Genomic DNA, 22,934 nt, shown 5'->3' with positions numbered 1-22,934 from the left:
GCTGCTTTCTTTGATAATGATCAACAAGAACCAAATAATAGACTGCGTATGATATGTTCTGAACGAAAGTTTGGCGAAAATTTTTCTCCGTTTGAAAATCTTTGCGGCCGCTTCTTTAGTACATCAAATTCTGCACAGAAATTAGTCATCTTAGATTTAAAAATCTAGTCAGTTGCCGTGCTTCATTTCTGACTGTATCACTATTAGGCATAAGAGTAATACGAATATAAACATGACACGATACGTATATTCTTCCGCGTTTGCTGTTGTCTCACTCTAGTTTCGTAGTTTATTTGGCAGACAGGATTTAAATGAGATAGAAGCAAACACGAAAGAATACATGGCAAAATGTTTATATTCGTATTATTCTTGTGGTGAAGAGAATACTGCATGTGATTCACATTTCATCAGGTTCCTATTAGCAACCATCTCTTCTCACAGGTAGGAAAAAATTCAGAACGTAGAGTTGGCCATATTGACAAAAATCCCAGTATTACCAGTCGGATTTTCATAGTACATTGAAATTCGAAGATGAACAATACGGAATTTGTATTTACTTTGTTGGGTAATGTATGAAAATGCAGTGGTCGAAACTCGGGCGGAGAAAAATGCTCGTCTTCCAATTTTTTTAAAAATTTTATTTACTGACGCAGAGGTTTTGGCGCCAGTATTTATCTTTGTGCCTACAAAGGATACCTGTGTAGCGCTACATATATTCGACGCCAGAAGTTAGTTGTGGCGGCCCCTATCAACATTTTTCAGAACTTCCGCTTGCTTTGCACTCGATTCTAAGCCGCAGGCGTTTTTTTGGATTACAAAAACCGGAAAAAAAGTGCGGCTTAGATTCGAGTAAATACGGTAGTCCCCGCCCGGAGATCCGAATGGGGGACTATTTTACCTCCGGAATATTTTACCCAAGAGGACGACATCATCATTTAAGAGCTGCATGTCCTCGGGAAAAATTACGGCTGTAGTTTGCCCTTGCTTTCAGCCGTTCGCAGTACCAGCATAGCAAGGCCGTTTTGGTTAATGTTACAAGGCCAGATCAGTCAATCATCCAGACTGTTGCCCCTGCAACTACTGAAAAGGCTGCTGCCCCTCTTCAGGAATAAATAGACATAAATTAGCACATCTGAAAAATTTTTAGGAAGCAGTTTCATGGGGAGTCATAGATTTCTTACCCCAGTCAGGGTGGCTGAACTGTGACTTGCATGGAACTCTTTTTGTGTGCTTGATTTTACACAAACTGATTACATACGGCTTATTTCGCCATAGTTCCACATGGCAGAGCAAACAGCTCCTGTGACCAACACAGCACAAGGGTATCACAAGCCATCTGAGGAACTAGGCATCCTAGTGCAAGAACACATATTTAGTAAGCTGACATTGCGGAAAATGCCACCCAGGATCTCTGAAAGGAAGGGTTTCTATACATTACAGCACAATTGGTGGTGCTGACATGGTGGAAAAGCTGGGTAAATTATGTAATGATTGACCAACAGTTACACCTATCACATCTGGCCTATTATTACTTAGAGCTGGGAGAGTTGACATTCCAGAAACACTATCCTGTCAGGCTTGCATATATACTGCCTAATTCAGAAAGCATCATGCAGTCATCGTCAGCCACTAGCTAAGAGGGGAAGTCTACAACGATTGAATAGAGATGAGACAACAGGCTGCCATCACGGGTCTCTGTCTTCACTAGCCACAGGCTACTGCCTGTGATGATGTGTCAATTTAACATACATATAATGTAACCGAATACAGGCATTGAAACCATTCGGGGGAGACATCAATTGCTATTGCAAAGTCTGTAAGTTCCAAAGATATTGCGCACCTTCCCAGAAGAAATCCGTGTCATTAGATAATCCATGTAAAAAGAAATAACTTCTCCAAAGGAGACGAAAGTTAATGGGGTTTCTAGCAGAAGAAATAGGTGGAGTGCTCATCCCTCAGAAGATCCACAGAGAGTTACAACTGGACTCAAATGTTTTACCCTCTACATCAGGGATGAAATCCTGCCTCAACAACTTGCCTCGAAAGGCATATGTGACTATCATCACTTCTCTCTCTCCATATATGTCTATACATAGATGTATCTCAACTTCTGTGGACGGAAGATTGTGTGTTCGCATTTTTGGGGAGGCTTCTGAGGGAGTGCACTGTGCTGGCTTGTACATCACCTATGGTGAACACGGAAACACTTACCCACCTAATATGCAGTAAAAACAGTTTAGTGCCCGTCAAGAGAGTAACAATCCCACATTTCGAATTGCTACATACATTTTTGGGAACAAGATCTTTGGTATATTACTGCAATGATACCAACTGTGACACTGGCAATTTGATGCTTTGGACTGACTCCTCCATAGCCCAAGCATGGATACAGATAGACCCCAGAGTGTGGATGTTGATTGTCCTACATGCAGCTTTGTGGGAAGGCAGGTGGGAAAGAATGGTTAGTCTAGTAAAACAAGGCTCTCATAAAATACTCAGCCAGAGCAGTCTGGATGATAAGGGACTTCAAACTATTCATGTAAGCATTGAAACTGCAATCAACTTGAGACCGATCTCCCAGAGTCATGAGGAAGTAATCATGCCAGTTCACTTCCTGGCATGGCAGAGACGTACTACTTTACCAAATAGGGTTGAGCCTTCGAAGCCAACAGACTTAGTAAAAGGATTCAAACTTCAGCAGAAACTAACACAAGATGCTTAGAATCGTTGGAGCAAAGACTACTTACTGTCACTCAAGAGTTTTCACAAAGTTCAGAATGTCAGTAGAAGCCGGAAGATTAGAATCAGTGACTTCATCATTTTCCAAGTAAATGTCTTTCCCCAACGCATGAAAAAATCTGAGTGTAAAGTACTTATGAATTGATCAGCACAGGATTTGTTGGACTGTTATTCTCACTGCACCAGAGTGAAGAGAGATTACCAGGCCAATCAAGTTGGTGATACTCTTGGAGGTTGTTGAGGGTGTGGGGTATGTCACAGCTCAGTAGAATTATATATTATAATATATTTGTATAACTTTTTCTCTTTGGTATAAATAAGTATTCTTGTTGTTGTGAAAGCTAGTGGTGCATCTTACTTATTCAACTTGGAGCTACACCAGCTTTCCCACATGTGCATCAGACTTTCTGTCATGCCTGCTGTTACATCCCCCATTACTGGATCAGTGTCTACTGATGGGCTCTGTATCCCTTTGAGGTGATTTCATGTAGCTGATAGTATATGAACAATATCTTAAAACTGTAGTGTCATTGAATGTTACCTCCCTGTTGAAATCTTCTCCACAACCTGGCAATGATGCTATGGGTGGTATTCAACTCCTGCAAAATCTCATATCGATGGTGGCTGGCCTCTATTGTGATAATGATCAGGTCACAGTGTCATCCTAGTGTGTGCACTGTGTGCCTTCCTGCTTTTGTACAATTTGCATACTGTGAGTAAAACAAGTTCGACACACAGTCGGAACCACTATACCTAACACATCCGCTAACAGGCAATGTTCTTGTTACATGTTTCAGTCATGTTACAGGTAACTTTGTGGAATGTTTTCATGACAGTTCCTTTAACTTATGGACATGAGTGTAGGTGTTGCTTATTTCTTTATTTCAATGAGTCTGTAGCTATTAAACTTCAGCAGTCCGTTATTACATATTTTTTCCATGTTGTACTGCTGATGAGAGTAGTTGTTTCCTATACAATGCTACATCATTTCGAAACAAACTGTAGAGAAAGTATTTGTATCAGGACCTTAATGTCAACTTGTTGATGGACTCAAAACTGAAAGAAAACAAAAACCTTTTATAAAAGCAAAATTAAGTGAATTGTTGTAAGTATATGGTAAATAGGTTGTATTAATTGCAACAAAGTGGCAAATGATAGACTATGAGAATATTTAAGTTCTTAGGTTTCTGTGGCTAGTGTCATTCTGAATAAAATAATTTTGGATATTAGGTTGTGTCATTATAAAATCTTGGGGAGAGACAGGTCAATAAAGTGACATATTATCATTCAGTAATGTCATATGTAATTATGTTGTGGAGCAGCTCATCTTTCAGAAAGAAAATCTTCATTGCTCAAGAATTTGCAGTAGGGGTAATATGTAGTGTACATCCACGATCATATTTAGATATCTGTTTAAAGAGTTTGGCATTTTAACTGTTGCTTCGCAGTATATTTATTCCCTCATGATGTTTGTTGTAAATAATCCACTGCAGTTCAAAAGGAACAATGGTTTACATAATTACAATGCTAGAAGGAAAAATGTAATCCATTACTCCACATTAAGGTTGTCTATAGCACAAAAAGGGGTGCGCAACACTGCAACAAAAAAATTTTGATAACTTACCAAGGGATATAAAATATATGAGAGACAGCAAAGTAAAATTTGAAAACAAACTAAAAAAGTTTCTTTTTGACAACTCCTTCCATTCTGTAGACGAATCTTTATTACTGTAATATGTAAATGTGATGGGTAGGAAATACTAATTCACACCAGTAGGTACTTAAAAAAAGAAGAGAAAATGAAGTTTTCAACTTGTAGAAATATTTAAAAATTGAGTTGTGATGTGTATGTAAAATGCCTTGTTTCACATCATTATGAATTATTGTGTAAATGATCCATGGAACAGGAAACTAACTAACTAACTAAACACTAAGGCAACTCAATTACTGATGGTTTGGCTGAATTTGGAGTGATCCTCTTCAGGGTGGTTGACTACTGGATACTGGTGAATATCTTCCCCTACATACTGTGTGTTTTGGTTATAATATGGCTGCTGACATCACGTATCTGTGATGCCATTGGATAATTTGAAGGGAGATGATATGGAGAGGGATGGCTGTACAGTAGGCTGTTGCCTGTAGCACTGTGGTACTTGATTGGTAGGCAACAGCAAAATGGCAGGCTGTTGCCCATACTAGTCTAATACGTGAACAGTGTGCAATGCTCACAGGCGATTGGCAGACAGTAGCAAATCAGCAGCTTGTACCTGGGGGTAATGTTTTCCTGCAGTGAAATGTTAAGGAAGTATGGCAGTTCTCTCATGGTGGCTTTTTATGCTGTCAAGCCAGGTCAAGTTGTGCTGGCGAACACATGATCCACTGGACTGGAATTTGTGGCAGCCAGGCTGTAGGTAATTTGTAGCAGACCTTGACGTTCATGCTATTAGGGCATTTAATTATTTAAATAGCCACTCTATTTTCTGCTGCTGCATCCACAACTGCTGACCGAGCACATGACGTTCTTGAAAACTGATAGAGTGGCCATATTCCTGGTGGTGTTCTGCTACAGCTGTCTTGTTGTTCTGCCCCAGCCACACATAACATTTATGATCCAACATGCAAGTGCTAATGGGTCTCCCAGTTTCGTAAACAGAGATTCACCACATCCATATCAAAGTTCGTAGACTCCTGGGGTGTGGACAGCATTTATGGGATCCTTCCTGAGCCTCAGCAGATCTAAAATCTTGCTGCCACTCTAGAATTTGGGTTTGATTTCTCTGTAATGCAGAACCTTGTGTAAATGGAATCTTGTGTAAATGGTCACTGATTGCTCTCATATAAGGTAAGTGAAGAACAGGAAGAGTTTCTTCTGTAGCTTTGTCTGTTTTGAGTTCACTGCACTTCATAGCGTGCTGTAAATCTGTTTTGCTATACCTGTTTACATGGAATGTTGTCTTGAGCTCGCTCTGTTCATGTTGTATATGGTTATCATCTGGTAAGCTTGGGCTGCCATTATAGATAGTATTATTTTGTGCTGAATGGTGGTGCGAATCCTCATGCAGATATCTGTTGGTTTGCATAGGTTTCAAGTAAACTTTGTCATAGCTTGCTGCTAGATTTTCTGTACATCTCCACATCCAGAAAAGGAGTTCTCCATTATTTTTCATTTCTAGTGTGACCTTTATATTTTTATGTAACCTGTTGAGATACTTATGGAATCTGCGTAGTTCTGCTTCTCCATGCAGCCATATGACAAATGTGTCATCCATGTACCATGACCAGCAGTGGGTTGGAATTTAGTGCAGTCTGTTTGTTAACTTCCTTGATTCATCAGCTGTTACAGGTGAAAGGTGTGAGCCAACTGCCATTCCATCTGTTGGCTCATAAAATTTGCACTGATAACTGAAATGTGTTGGTGACAAGCACAGTTGCAGATGTCTGGCAGTATTTGCTCCTGTAGGATATTGATGGTTTCAGGCAATAGCCTACTGTACAGCCATCTCCCTCAATAGCACCTCTCTTCAAATTGTGCAATGACATCCCAGGTAAGTGATGTCAGTTGCCTTCTGATAGCCAAAATACACAGTATATAGGGGAAGACATTCTCCAATGTCCAGCAGTCAACCACCCCAAAGAGGGCCACTACAAAGTTGGTTGAAATATAGGCAGTTCAGTTGCCTTAGTGTTTTGTAATGATGTGGCATAATACCCAAAATTATTTTATTCAAAACATTTGAGTTGTTCATGATTTTAAAGCTGTTGATATTGATTATTACAGGCTACTACTGGTGGAGGTGGGTGGCCCATGAGTGTCTGGCTGACACCAGAACTGACACCTGTTTATGGTGGTACATATTTTCCACCAGATGATCGTTACTTTGGGAGGCCAGGCTTCAAATCCGTTCTCCAGACACTTAAAATACAGGTTAGATTCTTCATATTTTTACATTTCATTACATGTGTGATAATACATATAAAGGTGCTGCATTTACATGGAAACATGTTGAAATAATGAGCCTCACCTCCAGATAAACACTAGACAGCAATAAATGTGAACTGGGAAGAACAGAATTTTGTCTTGGAATAAATGGGTAGGTCTGTAATGTACTCATATTCTAATGGTACTGTGAAAAGTAACGAGGTATCCTAAACAGAATGACCTATATGTCGACCAGAATGGATTCTGAGAACATTGATCATGGGAAACTCAACTCATGCTTTTCTCAAATGACACCATGAAGACCATTTATTAAGGCAATCAAATAACCGCAGTATTCCTCGATTTCCAAAAAGTAGTTGACTCAGTAGCATACCAATGCTTAATATAAAAGGTGCACTCATATGGGGTATCAAATGAAATTTGTGACTCGATTAAGAATTTTTGATAGGGAGGGTGAAGCATGTTATCTTAGATGAAGAGTCACCAGCAGATATGGAAGTAACTCCGTGTGAACTACTGGGAAGTGTGTTGGGACACTTGCTGTTCATGTTGTATTTAATGTACAACAGACCTTGCAGACAATATTAAGTTACCTCAGACTTTGTGAAGATGATGTAGTTATCTATAATGAAGCAGTGCAGAAATAAACAGTGCAAATATTTTGTCAGGTCTTCATAAGATTTCAAAATGTGCAAAAATTCTCAACTTGCTTTAAATGTCCAGAAATGTAAAATTACACACTTCTCAAAAAAAGAAAAAATAGGATCCTATGACTGTAATGTCAGTGAGTCACAGCTGGAATTGGTCAACTCATACAAATATCTGGGTGAAAGAATTTGAAAGGTATGAAATGGAACGACAACATATACTCAGTTGTAGGTAAAGCAGGTGGAAGACTGTGATGCATTGGTAGAATACTAGGGAAATGCAATCAGTTTGCAAAAGCGACTACTTATAAATCACTTGTGTGCCTCATCCCAGTATATTGCTCAAGTGTGTGGAACCCATTCTGGATAGGACTAACAGGGGTTTTTGAACAGATATGATGAAGTGCAATACAAATGGTAACAGATTCATTCGACCCATGGGATAGTGTCACAAAGATGCTGAAAGAACTGAACTGGCAACACTTGAAGCTCATTGTATGTTGTATGTCTCTGCTGCTATATCCATTCACATGGAATGTTATCTTGAGCTTGCTCAGTCCATGCTGTATGTAGTTAGCATCTGGTAAGCTTGGACTGTTTTGTAGAACAATGTTCTTTTTTGCTGGATGGTAGTGCGAATCCTCATGCAGGAACCTGTTGTTGTGCATCAGTTTCCTGTAGATCACCTTGAATTTCATTATATATCAATGCAAATAAATGTGCTTTTTTGAGAATTTTCCTAAGTTATCATTGTCCTGAGCATAATCTAGTTTGTTGTAAATTGGTATTTGAGATGTAGTTGCTGTAGCAGATAATGTAACTACCATTTTGTGTTACATCTAGTTTTTCCTTGAAGAGGAGTATATAGTATCTGCATTTGTCATAAATTAACTCCATTTTTGAGTTTGCTAATAACTACAATGAACCTCAGATAGCTTTAGAAAACAAGTAAATTTTACCATAGGGTTTTCTGTTGCCTTAAAAGAAATATTGCTTCATGTATTTGCTTCAATTATTATAGGGAATTATTATTTTTTTAGCTCAACAAATATAAAAGATAATCATCAGGCTTAGTTTAAAATTATTTGTTCACTGACTTGTAATACATTGCACCAGCCAAAATGCAGCCACACTGTGAATGCTATTATCAAACAAGGGATGAGTTGGTTGATGTTTATAAGCAGCTAGAAGTTGCCCCGACTACTAACAAATGATTGGCATCTGCTGCGAATCGATGTGTTGGAAGAGATCCCAAGAGTCATGTACCTGTGGTATCTGTCATTACTTGTCCACATGACTGCAAGAGGCATCTTGTACAGTGGAGATGGGGACCAGTGAGGACTCAGGTTGTTATACTGATCCCTCTAACCAGTAACTAAAACTGAAACAGCCAGAGAGATTCACTTCACCTGTTTTGGGGAAATCTGTTTTGTCCAGTGTCAAGAGGAGACAAACGCAAAAGGGTAGGATCTGTTAATCATCAGCAGTTCAAATGTATGGCAAATGATGGTATGCATTAAAGAAATAGCAGCAAGTGACAGGAAAGACACCAGGAGCATTCAGTATGTATGTATGCTTCATTCAACATGTTGAAGAAACTATTCCAGCAGCCATTGAAGGAGCAGGCTGCAAACAACAGCAGATTGTGGCACATGTTGGAACAAATGATGCCTGTCATCTGGGCTCAGAGTTTATACTTGGATCATTCTAGTGACTGGCAATGAAGGTTGAGAAGACCAGCCTTGCACACAGATTTTCATCGTAACTCACAATTTGAAGCATTGACTGCAGAACTGATTGTGGCTTCTTGGTTCTCAGTTGAGCAGAGGAACTGAACCAAAGACTTCGAAACTTCTTTGACAAGTTAGGCTGTGACTTCCTGGACTTGTACCATAGGGTTGAGAAGTGTAGGGTCCCCATAAATTGGTCGGGTGTGCACTACACATCAGAGGCTGCTACCCAGGTTGCTGATTGTGTATGGGGTGCACACAACAGTTTTAAGATTAGGCGATTCTCCATCCAATCCAGATAACAATAGCTGTAGGAAACCCATAAGTATCAGTGTAAGATCGAAAAGAATGCCTCCCACATATGAGAGTATTAAAATCCTAGTGGTTTACTGCTGAAGCATTCACAACGAAGTTCTAGATTTTGAAGTGCTCCTGAAAAACAGTGAAGCTCACATAATAGTAGATACAGAAAGCTGATTGAAACATGAAATTTTTATCAGTGAGATTTTTATGGAAAATTTAAATGTACAGGATAGGTTACTGGGAAATGGAGGTGGTGTATTTGTCACAGTAGACAAGAAACTCAAATTCACTGAGATAGAAACTGAACCTGCATGTCAGATTGTTTGGGCAATACTCAGTATCAGGGGTAAGCTAAAGTATTAATTGTGGATCCTTCTTCACCCATGGGACTCAGCCAAAAACTTAAGAAAAAACCTCAGTTTGCTCGTATGTAAGTTCCCTGATCATACTGCTATTATTGTGGAGACTTCAATCATTCAGCAGTCAATTGGGAAAATTACAATTGTGATTGTGGTGGGCATGATAATATATCACGTGAAACAGCACTAAATGCCTTTTGCAAAAGCTACTTACAACAGATAGTTTGGAACCCCATTCATGATGGAAATGTAGTGGATCTAATAGCAACAAATAGATCTTACCTCTTTCAGGATATCCACACTGAAAATAGTATCAGTGGTCATGTTGCCATTGTCATAACAATGATTACCATAGTACAAAGGACAACGGAAAACAAACAGAAAGATATATATGTTCAATAAACTTGACAAAAAAATCAGTAATGTCATAACTCAAAGGGGAACTTGAAACTTTTAACACAGGGTAGGAGCATGTAGAGGAACTATGGCTCAAGTTTAAAGGAATAATTGACCATGCACTGGATGGATATGTACCAGAACAGTTCATTATGGTAGGGACCCTCCATTGTATAGAGTCACTGTAAAGAAACTTCTGAAGAAACATACCGAGCGAGGTGGCGCAGTGGTTAGCACACTGGACTCGCATTCGGGAGGACGACGGTTCAATCCCGTCTCCGGCCATCCTGATTTAGGTTTTCCGTGATTTCCCTAAATCGCTTCAGGCAAATGCCGGGATGGTTCCTTTGAAAGGGCACGGCCGATTTCCTTCCCCATCCTTCCCTCACCCGAGCTTGCGCTCCGTCTCTAATGACCTCGTTGTTGACGGGACGTTAAACACTAATATCCTCCTCCTTCTCCCTGTAGAAACAGAGACTACTGCACAATATGTAAAACCAAGCATAGGACTATAGATAGGAAGATACTGAATGAAATGCATTTGGCTGTCAAGAGAGCTGTGTGTGTGTAGCTGAGTATTGTCAAATGATCTTTCACAAAACCCAAAGAATTTCTTGTTGTATGTAACGGCTGTTAGTGGTACCAAAGTTGGTGTCCAGTCCTTAACAAATGAGACAGGGTCCAAAATTGAGGGTAGCAAAGCAAAAGTTGAAATGCTTAATTCTGTTTTCAAATGTTCCATTACAAAGGAAAATCCAGGAGAATTGCAGCAGTTTAATCCTTGTACCACGGAAAAGCTGAGTGAATCAGGATTAGTGTCAGTGGTGATGAGAAACATCTGGAATCGTTAAAATGGAACAAAGCTTCAGGACTTAGTGGAATACCTACCAGATTCTGTACTGAATTTGTGGCTGAGCTTGTCTCCCTTTTAGCTATAATGTATCATAGATCTCGAACAAAAAGTTGTGCCCAGTAGTTGGAAGAAAGCATGGGTCTCACCCATCTACAAGAAGGGTAGTAGAAGTGATCCACAAAACTACCACCGAGCATCTTTAACATTGATGTATTGTAGAATCTTAGAACATATTCTGTGCGCAAACATAATGAGGTATCTTAAACAGAATGACCTCCTCCATGTCAGCCAGCATGGATGCCTAAAACCCAACTCACACTTTTCTCACATGACATACTGAAAGCTGTGGATCAAGGTATTCAGGTAGATGCAGTATTTCTTGATTTCCAAAAATAATTTGACTCAGAACCACACCTATGTGTATTGGAAAAAAAAAGGGGGGGGGGGGGTTTGATCATATGGCGTATCAAGTGAAATTTGTGACTGAATTAAGGAATTTTTGATAGGAAGGACACAGCTTGTTTTCTGGCATGGAGAGTCATCATCAGATGTAGAAGTAACTTGGGGTATTCCCCAGGGAAGTGTTTTGGGACCCTTGTAGACAATATTAATTGTGAAATGAGGCTTTCTGCAGATGGTGCAGTTATCTGTAATGAAGTACTGTCTGATAGAAGCTGCATGAGTATTGTCAAATCTTGATAAGACATCAAAATTGTGCATGGATTGGCAAGTTGTTTTAAATATTCAGAAATGTAAAATTGTGTACTTCACAAAAAAAGTAGTATCCTATGACTGTAATGGCAGTGAGTCACAGTTGGCATTGGCCAACTCGTACAGATGCCTGTGTTGAACACTTTGTGGGGATATGAAATGGAATGATTACATAGGTTCAGTTGGGGGTTGAGCAGGTGATAGACTTCAGTTTATTGGTAGAATAGTGGTGAAGAAGCAGTCAGTTTATAAAAGAGTTTGCTTACAAATCACTCACACGATCTACTCTGAAATATTGCACAAGTGTGTGGAATGCTTACCGAATAGGACTAACAGGGGATATTGAATGTATATATAGAAGGGCAGCACAGATTGCCAGAGAATTGTTTGACCCACAGGAGAGTGATATAGTGATGGTGAAGAAACTGAACTGGCAAACTCTTGAAGATACATGTAAATTATCCAGAAAAAGTCTACTAACAAAGTTTCAAGAACTGGCTTTAAATGACGACTCTAGGAACATATTTGTTCCTAAAAGCTGTAATACATCCACCACTGATGTCATAGCTGAACTTCCTCATGTAAAACATGAATATGAAAAGGTGGCTTTTGCTGTAAATTTTATCATGTAACAGCATTTCATATGCAAAGTAATGTGATATAGTAGGTTATTTTGCTCAAAAACTATTATTTTTGCAGAGATTATTCACAATACCAGCAATAGCACATCTGTTGAACATACCTTTTTATTTTGCCATATTGTGCTTTCTTGATATGTTTGATACTAACTTGTAAGACGCACTGTTGACTCTTGGAGCTGCAGTCTGAGTGGTGTGAGTATTGGTTTTTGCTGGGAGGAGGGAGGTGTGTGTGTGTGTGTGTGTGTGTGTGTGTGTGTGTGTGTGTGGAATATATAGGTTCATGCCAGGGCAGATTTAGAGAGCTCTTGGCAGAAATACAGGAAAAATATTGCAGATCATGAGAAAGACAAAAGAAATAATTTGATGAGCTAGCATGGAGTAAAAAAGAAATTTGGAATGGACAAGTGTATATGAAGGTGAAATCTGCTAGGCACAAGAGACAGCATTAAGATGGATAGAGGGGAGAACCTAGTTGAGACTTAACCTTGGGGCCTATAAGCCCACAGGATATGTTCCAGGGAGAGAGGCAGATAGCGTAGGCTGTGGAGGTACCATTGAAACCCCACCATGTTTATTTAAGCAGCAAGCCCCTCACTGTCTACCGTATTTACTCGAATCTAAGCCGCACTTGAATCTAAGCCGCACTCGAATCTAAGCCGCACCTGAAAAATGAGACTCGAAATGAAGGAAAAAAAAATTTCCCGAATCTAAGCCGCACCTGAAATTTGAGACTCGAAATTCAAGGGGAGAGAAAAGTTTTAGGCCGCATCTCCAAATCGAAACAAAGTTGGTCCATTGTAATATGAGACACAATTTAGGTCGAATGAATGACGATACAGCTACAGTAGTTTGGTTCGAGTTGTAAGCTTAGCAGTTAAGATTTACCAGGTAGCCATTTCTATGCGTCAGGCGCTCCGTCCGTATTTATGCAGGTACCCTTCCTTTTTCATGTGCTTTGTCTGGTTTGAATTGATTGCTTATTTTTCTTTGACCTGATAAGCGCCGTTTTCTTTGTTATAGGTGTTTACGTCACTCTAAGCTGAAAATTCATTACTGTACTGTGTCACGTATTGTTTGTCGCATTCTGATGGTGCGTGTTTACGGCCTGTCACCGCTCGCGGCATGGCTTGCTTTTGTGTGCGCTACCACCGCTTACAATTAAAAAAATAAATAAATAAAAGAGAGGAATTGTCTCATTAGCGAAACAATGGCAAGAGAGTGCTATTTGTTGTTACTTACACTGCTGCTTTCTTTGATAATGATCAACAAGAACCAGATAATAGACAGCGTATGATAGAAGATGTTCTGAACGAGAGTTTAGCGAAAATTTTTCTCCATTTGAAAATCTTTGGAGGCGCCTCTTTAGTACATTAGATTCTGCACAGAAATTAGAGTCATCTTAGATTTAAAAATCTAGTCAATTGCTGTGCTTCATTTCTGACTGTATCACTATTAGGCATAAGAATAATACAAATATAAACATGACATGATATATGTATATTCTTCCGCGTTTGCTGTTGTCTCACTCTAGTTTCGTAGTTTATTAGACAGACAGGATATAAATGAGATAGCAGCAAACACGAAACAATACATGGCAAAATGTTTATATTTGTATTGTTCTTATGGTGAAGAGAATACTACATGTGATTCACAATTCATAAAAGTTCCTATTAGCAACCATTTCTTCTCACAGGTAGGAAAAAATTCAGAATGTAGAGTTGGCCATATTGACAAGTAGAGTTGGCCATATTGTCAAACATCCCAAACAGTCTTGCCAGTCGCCATCGGATTTTCGTAGTACATTGAAATGCTGCTATATTCGAAGATGAACAATATGGAATTTGTATTTACTTCGTTGGATACTGTATGAAAATGTAGTGGTCGGAACTCGGGGCGGAGAAAAAAGCTCGTCTTCCACCTTTTTCTTAATTTATTTACTGACGCAGAGGATTTGGTGCCAGTATTTATCTTTGTGCCTACAAAGCATGCCTGTGTAGCACTACATATGTTCCACGGCAGAAGTTAGCTGTGGCGGCACCCACCAACACTTTTCAGAACTTCCGCTTGCTTTGCACTCGATTCTAAGCCGCAGGCTGTTTTTTGGGTTACAAAAACCGGGAAAAAATGTGGCTTAGATCCGAGTAAATACGGTATTGTTATTGACCCATACCCAAACTTTGACTGTGTCCTTTTCATGTAAGTGGATATTCAAACTGGCATAGGACAGTGCCATTTGAATACCCATGCACATATATTTGTCATGGTTACTTATGAAGGAACAGCACGATTGCAAAATATCATATATTTAAAATGACCAGTTTCGGCACATACAGTAGGCCATCTGCAGATTGATTGCACCATTTGCTGGAGCTGGCGATGTGCTGAGCAGCTGCATGTTGTCAAGACAATAAATGCAATTATCATTTTGACAAATATACACATTAACACTCTGCCGTCTCGCACAACAAATATTTTATTCACCAAATCCCAACACCTCCCATTGAACAAATATTTTTATGTGCTTCCAACAATCTTGAACACTACACCACCTAAAAACACTACATATGAAACTTTATGTTGTGAAATCATACAATTTTACCAATTTCGGAATTTATCTTTGCTAAGAGACATAGTGAATAAATCGTAAAGCATTTCAAAATGGATCTAAGCACTATGGGACTTAACATCTGAGGTCATGAGTCCCCTAGACGTAGAACTACTTAAACCTACCTAACCCAAGGTCATCACACACATCCATGCTCGAGGCAGGATTCAAACCTTTGACCGTAGCAGCAGTGTGGTTCCGTACTGAAGCACCTAGAACTGCTTGGCCACAGCGGCCAGCATAAAGCGTTTCCTCTGTACTCAAATAGTTTATAGAAATATCACTCTTTTTTAGGTGATACCTAATAAAATGGTGCCCAATATCAGTGTGCTTGGATTGCACACTTGTTATTTTGTTTTGAGCTAACTTGGTAGCTCCCATGTTGTTGCAAAACACTTTGACTGGCTCAAAATCATATGTGGCTGAATTTCACCTGTTACACTCATTAACTGTAACACTTTTAATACGATGAAAGACAATCCTTCAACTGTACTCAGAGCCACCATTCTTTGTTTCTTGCAAGACTGGGATATTAATCCTCCAACCAACCTGAAACAGCTACCTGTTATAGAGTGCCTGTTATACACTTCACATCCCCAGTCTGCATAACAATAATGTTCCAGATACCAGTTTCTTGTCTTACAGTGCCTTAATTTGTAATCAACAGTTCATTTTAAATCACTAAATGTTCCTGTAACAGCAACCAAGTGTTTAAGTCTGAGGTCTTTGCAAAATTTACTCACAATATTAGTAGCAAAGGCAGTATCTGTCCCGGAAGTTTGAGCAAAATATAAAAGACTTTCCACAGCTTCCAGATACGCATTTCATCTTCTTCTGCTACTAACAACTGCACACTCTTTTCCATGGGTGTGAAAACTGCCTTAGAATTGTTTTCTAGTATTGTCTTTGTTTACATTGATTGGTCAATCGCTGAATCTTCTCCATCATCACTTCTTATGGTCATCATACCAAGATACTGTTTCACTTCACCTAAATCATGGTTATCAAATTCAAGTTGAAGTTGTTTCTTGAAACTATTCACTGAACTTTCACTTTTGTCAAATAAAAATCAATGCATATGGCCAAAATTATAGTTACTGCTTCAGTTCTTCTGTGATATATACGAGGATTAACAGCTGACCGACTCACGTTCATTCTTGTTAATGCTTTATGTAAGCACTGATTTCAATAGTATCCACTCTGTTTAAGATCGTACATGCTCATTATCTAATACCAAATTTTATCCTTTTCTTGATGAGTTTTCTTGTCATCCTGTGGTGGAATCACAAAAATTCTCACCTCCAACTCTCCACTGAGATATGCAGTCTTTGCATCCATGTGGTGGAGTAATAAATTTTCTTTTACAGCAAGGGACAGGAGATATCGTAAAGAAGCATATTTCATTAAAATGAGAATATTCCTTTACAGTCTATGCCCTCAGCTTTAAAATTTTTATTGAATTTTCAAAGTTTTTCATATTAAATATGCATCTTACACATAATGGTTTCTTACCTTGTGGTGCATCAACCTGTTCATAAGTATCATTCTTGGAAGAAGGCAATAATTCCTTTTCTATAGCTTTCTTCCAATTATCTGCATTCAGGCTGGCCAGGGCTTCTTCAACTGTAAGATCTTCATTGTTGAATGTTTCAGCAGCCATATATGTTTCATAATCTGGATACAACCTAAGTTTTATTGTATGTAATGAATGCCATAAATTTGTCCTCAGCCGCTGGAGTTTCCTGGACCTCATTATCCATTTCATGTTCAACACAAACATATGATTATTCTTGAATGACTTCTTCAAGTCTTTTAGTTCCTAAATTTACAGGTGCCTCTGCATGTTCGTGAGCATCTTCTCCAGGATTAATAGCTACACATACATTTTCACCATCCATTTCATTTTCACCAGATTCTAAAAATATTACATGAGGATTTATGAACCTGTAACCTTTGGAATCTTCACAGTACCCAATAAAAATATTTTTTTCAGATTTAGAGTCCATTTTCTTCTAACTTGTTTGGGAACTTGTACCATGACCTTAAATCCAAAAATTTTTGTATGATGTAGATCAATTTTTTTGCAGTCCAAACTTCATATGGAGTCTTGTTTGGTACAGATTTAATTGGCTACTTGTTACTTAGATACACTGCGGTTTATACTGCTTCTGTACAATAACATTTTGGTAATCCTGTATCCTTTGTCATGCTCCCGACTTTCTCTATAATTGTTCTGTTAACCCGTTCTGCTTCTCTTTGAACAGAACTGTAGCAAGTTATACACTGATGGGGAAAAAATCACAACACCAAGAATGCGTTGCGCGACATAAACGAAAGTTGGTAGGCATGTTTCTACATCTGAAAGATGATTTCTATTCATATTTCATGCCACTCACATAAAAGTGGTGCTAGGAGCAGCACTATGAAGATACAAATCAGGTTTGTTTTAAATACACTCTGTGACAGGTGTGAGCGTTAGTTACCTTTGAGATTGGATCTGATGAGTTGATGTTAGTCAAGAATGCTTTTAATGTGCCAGGTGTTTTTAAACACGATAACGCTCATCCACATATCACTGTTCTAACCCAAAATCCTCTACGGAGTGTTGACATACTGCTTTGGTCTGCTCAGTCACCAAGATCTATCTCCACTCAAGCACATCAGGCATTATTGGAAGACAGCTCCAGCATCAACCGTTAACAGCATTAACCATCCCTGTGTTGACCAACCAAGATGCAACAGCATGGAACTCCGTCCGACTAACTGACATCCAGCACCTGTACAACACAATGCATGCACATTTGCATGCTTGCATTCAACATTCCGGCAGGTGCACTGGTTATTAATGTACCAGCATTTCATATTTGCAGTGGCTTGTCTCACGCTTACATTAACTTGTGGGTACACCAGTACTATATTACAGTAGAAGGTACTAGACACACACTTTTCACTTACATACACTTTATTAATGATGTCTTTACACAATGCTCACAGCGAAAAATAATGACATACAAAATATGGATGAACAGCTCACACACAGCCAGACAATTCAGAAAAGCCTGCCGCCACCCCCCAGGAGGACATAGGGTGGAGGAGCTCTCGGTGTGCTTCGAGGCGGTGTAACCAGCCATGTGTAGCTGCCCTGTGGGGAAAGGCAAGTACAGTCCATTGCTCTGTAGGAGAGAAGGAGATGAGGAAAGCACATTATCTTCGTGCCAAAAAGGAGGAGTGGAGGGGATGACCTGCGTGGCATAAGGGAATGTGTGGGGAGTGAGGGTTGGTTATGGATGGGGAGAGAAGAGGGATGGTAATGGTAAGACACCCGATGGAGTCAATGGAGGCAGTAATGTTGGCTTTGTCTGCAGAATGAGGTAAAGAGTAATGTTTCAGAGGGGTAATGTGCACAGTGTTGGGGTTGTTGAATCAGCAGGGAAGAGTATGATGAAGGAAGAGAGTATTGTTGTGGATATTGATCAATAGATCTTCAGGGGTGGACGATGAGCTGTTGATGGAGATCATTGTGACACTCGGTGGTGCTGGTGAGAGGTGAGTCATGGGAATGATCACACGAGAATCACTTGTCATAAGCACAACACTGGGGGAATCATTGTAGCAGTGGGAGGGAGGGGTGGCAGAAGGGGATGCAAGAATTGGTGTGCTCAACTGGAGTAGTTTCACTGGGTGGTGGGTTGTGCATTGTGATGTCTTCAATTGTCCAGGCTGGTTTTAGCCAGTTCAAATATACAGTTTGCGGCTTACCATTTAAGAGAATAACAAAGATGATGTTAGTGTGTGGCAGTACCTTGCGAGGGTCCGAATAAGGGGGCTGCAAAGACGCTTGAACCAAGTCATCAGGGAGCATGACATACTTGCAGGTGGTGAGGTCGCTGTGAATGAAGATGTATGGAGTTGTGTGGGTTTGGGGAGGGGGCACGAGAATGTGTGAGATGTGAGAGATATGTGAGGGATGCGCTTAGTTAATGTGGATAGAGTGGAGGGAGTGAGAGGATCGGAGTCCTCGACATACTCAGTGCGAAGGACCGAAGGTTTGCTGTACTGTACCTTGGCTAGAGATGATTGAAGATCCTCTTTGAAGACAGTACGTTCGACCAAGAGGACCCATGTTACTGCTTTCGCCCAACCACTGGTGTGACACATGAGCATTGCTTTCAGAGTGTGATGCCTGCAGCTGGCCGCGGTGGCTGAGCGGTTCTAGGTCCTTCAGTCCAGTCACAGGTTTGAATCCTGCCTCAGGCATGGATGTGTGTGATGTCCTTTGGTTAGTTAGGTTTAAGTAGTTCTAAGTTCTAGGGGACTGATGACCTCAGATGGTCCCGCAGTGCTCAAAGCCATTTGAATCATTTTTTTGTGATGCCAGCATTCCACAAGTCCGTTACTTTGTGGATGGTAGGTGGTGGTATGGAACTTGGCAGTGCCTCATAGATTATTACAGAGCTTAGTGAAAAGGAGCGATTTGAATTGTCAATCCTGATTTGTAGTGATAGATGGCGGGCAGCCAAAGTGGGCGAACCAGATTTGAGTGAAAGCATGGGCAACCAAGTCGGCTTATATGATATGTCGACAAGAGGGACAGCTTCTACCCACCTACTAGTTCGGTCAGTCATAGAAAGAATGTACTTAAAACTTTCTGTAGGAGGGAGGGGATGAATTGCATCAAGGTGAACATGGCAAAAATGTCCTTTTGGGGTGTCGAAGTGTCCAAGAGGAGGAAGCGCATACTGGGCAACGTAGCTACATTGGCAGGGAATGCACATGCACACCCTGGCACGCAGTCACTTTTAATGTTTGGCCGAACAAAATACTCGGTAAGCAGGCGTGTGATGGTTTTGATACCCAGATGGACAGGTTGTGTCGCTAGAAGTGTCACACAACACTGGAGTGGCTGATGCAGGTAGCAGTTGGGATTTCACTATAAGGGACAGAGACAAGTCTTGTAATAAGTTCTGTACATCGGAGGCTTGTTGCTGTAAGTGAGCCAACTTGTCCCGGTCAAGTGGCCAAGTAATGGAGTTAATTCTTGGCATGTCACCAGTGACAGTATTGTCAGCACCTTTGATGTAACAGACATCCATAGTGTACTAGGAAATGAGGTCCATATGTCAAAAACAACAAGGGGGAGGTTAGCAGCAGGGTTCCGTAAAGCATCTGCGAGGAGGTAATGGTCCATAAAAATTGTAACTTCATGACTTCCAGTGTCTTGTTAGAGTATTTCACTGTCTTGTAAATGTGGTATAACACCCTATCAAAAGCAGAGCATTTGGGCTGGGGGAGGACAGTTTCTTGGAGAAGCAATGAAGAGGCTGTGAGATGCCCCCTGTATGTTGCTGAAGTATGCTGCTGACAGAGGAGTCACTAGCATCTTTGGTAATAGAGATGCACACATTGACAACAGGGTGCTTGAGTGTGACAGCACTGGAGAATGCGATCTTGAGAGTTTACCAAACTTGTAACATAGCATCAGACCAGTTTGTGCGTTGGGGAAGTGTTCTTACCTGCTGAAGTGTGTGAGAGGGTCTTGAAGTGAGGTGGGATGCGGTATATAGTGCCTGAAAAAGTTTACCGTACCTAGAAACCTCTGAAGATCGCAGTAGGTTTCAGGTAGTGGTAGTTCAGAGATGAAGGTGACGTGGTCAGAAGTTGGGCGAATGCCGTTGGGGTTAACTTCATGACCAAGGAAGGTGATGCTAGTTGAAGTTGAGTTTTATTATGATTAGTTTCGACACCATTGTGCACAAGGACTTGTAACAGATGCCACAGGTGTTTCTGATGTCCGTCTGTGGAAGAGCAAAAGATAAGGATGTCGTCCATATATACATAGTAGAATGGCAGTGGGGAAAATAGAGAATTAATAAAGCCCTCCAAGATTTGGGTGGCATGTTTCAGTTCTTAAGGCATGAAATAACATTTGAGTAGGCTGAACAGTGTAATGTTGACTGTTTTGGTAATGTCATCTGCGTGCATATGTACACTCCTGGAAATGGAAAAAAGAACACATTGACACCGGTGTGTCAGACCCACCATACTTGCTCCGGACACTGCGAGAGGGCTGTACAAGCAATGATTACACGCACGGCACAGCGGACACACCAGGAACCGCGGTGTTGGCCGTCGAATGGCGCTAGCTGCGCAGCATTTGTGCACCGCCGCCGTCAGTGTCAGCCAGTTTGCCGTGGCATACGGAGCTCCATCGCAGTCTTTAACACTGGTAGCATGCCGCGACAGCGTGGACGTGAACCGTATGTGCAGTTGACGGACTTTGAGCGAGGGCGTATCATGGGCATGCGGGAGGCCGGGTGGACGTACCGCCGAATTGCTCAACACGTGGGGCGTGAGGTCTCCACAGTACATCGATGTTGTCGCAGTGGTCGGCGGAAGGTGCACGTGCCCGTCGACCTGGGACCGGACCGCAGCGACGCACAGATGCACGCCAAGACCGTAGGATCCTACGCAGTGCCGTAGGGGACCGCACCGCCACTTCCCAGCAAATTAGGGACACTGTTGCTCCTGGGGTATCGGCGAGGACCATTCGCAACCGTCTCCATGAAGCTGGGCTACGGTCCCGCACACCGTTAGGCCGTCTTCCGCTCATGCCCCAACATCATGCAGCCCGCCTCCAGTGGTGTCGCGACAGGTGTGAATGGAGGGACGAATGGAGACGTGTCGTCTTCAGCGATGAGAGTCGCTTCTGCCTTGGTGCCAATGATGGTCGTATGCGTGTTTGGCGCCGTGCAGGTGAGCGCCACAATCAGGACTGCATACGACCGAGGCACACAGGGCCAACACCCGGCATCATGGTGTGGGGAGCGATCTCCTACACTGGCCGTACACCACTGGTGATCGTTGAGGGGACACTGAATAGTGCACGGTACATCCAAACCGTCATCGAACCCATCGTTCTACCATTCCTAGACCGGCAAGGGAACTTGCTGTTCCAACAGGACAATGCACGTCCGCATGTATCCCGTGCCACCCAACGTGCTCTAGAAGGTGTAAGTCAACTACCCTGGCCAGCAAGATCTCCGGATCTGTCCCCCATTGAGCATGTTTGGGACTGGATGAAGCGTCGTCTCACGCGGTCGGCACGTCCAGCACGAACGCTGGTCCAACTGAGGCGCCAGGTGGAAATGGCATGGCAAGCCGTTCCACAGGACTACGTCCAGCATCTCTACGATCGTCTCCATGGGAGAATAGCAGCCTGCATTGCTGCGAAAGGTGGATATACACTGTACTAGTGCCGACATTGTGCATGCTCTGTTGCCTGTGTCTATGTGCCTGTGGTTATGTCAGTGTGATCATGTGATGTATCTGACCCCAGGAATGTGTCAATAAAGTTTCCCCTTCCTGGGACAATGAATTCACGGTGTTCTTATTTCAATTTCCAGGAGTGTATTTGATGGTAAGACTTATAGCCTTATGGCAGTCTATGCTAAACACACACGCAACATTCAGCTGTTGCATGAAGTCGTGGATGTGCGAAATGGGCTAATTGTCAATTATGGCAAGTTGAACTGTGAGAAGCATACACTCGGATGATGGGTAGATGAGCATGTCACAGTGAGACAAGGGAGCTGTACCTAGCAGAGTGGACGAACTTGGTATGCGTGTGCCATAAGTATGATGCAGCAGTGCAGAAGACTGGATATCAGGTGAGAGGCCACAATGCTTAAGGAGGTTAATTCTTAGAACAGGACTCTCGACATCCGCCACCTGTAAGGTTCATGGGAACTGCAGGAGTGAGCTGCAGCTGTGGCATGGCTGTGCCGTGGACTTTGATGTCTGAATTATTAGCTGCGCTGAGTTTACCAGGTGAGGGCAGGATGCTTAATGGATCAAGAGCTGGTGATATTAAACTTGCATCTGCACCAGTATCATGCAAGTGTTGGTTGAACTGTTGAGCATGTAGAGGCATAGTAGACCTAAGGTGATCGTTGGATGATGATGGATGTTGAAGGCGTTGCCCTGGAGGAGCAGCATGGGATGTGGTACCTA

The 22,934-nt window shown here is 41.4% G+C and overlaps 1 protein-coding gene across 2 annotated transcripts in view; it reads left to right on the top strand.

Moving 5' to 3' along the window:
- The window catches only part of LOC126162818 (spermatogenesis-associated protein 20), a 299,482-nt gene that overhangs the window by 24,209 nt on the left and 252,339 nt on the right, over positions 1-22,934 (top strand). For both annotated transcript variants that reach the window (XM_049919563.1, XM_049919564.1), the window contains exon 4: positions 6,518-6,664. In XM_049919563.1, the coding sequence (XP_049775520.1) occupies positions 6,518-6,664 (147 nt within the window). The remainder of the gene's footprint in view (positions 1-6,517; positions 6,665-22,934) is intronic.

Source organism: Schistocerca cancellata, chromosome 2 (genome assembly GCF_023864275.1).
Source record: "Schistocerca cancellata isolate TAMUIC-IGC-003103 chromosome 2, iqSchCanc2.1, whole genome shotgun sequence".
NCBI classification, from domain to species: domain Eukaryota; kingdom Metazoa; phylum Arthropoda; class Insecta; order Orthoptera; family Acrididae; genus Schistocerca; species Schistocerca cancellata.
Note: the sequence above shows the minus strand (reverse complement) of the source record. Positions and strands in the feature narration are given on the sequence as shown.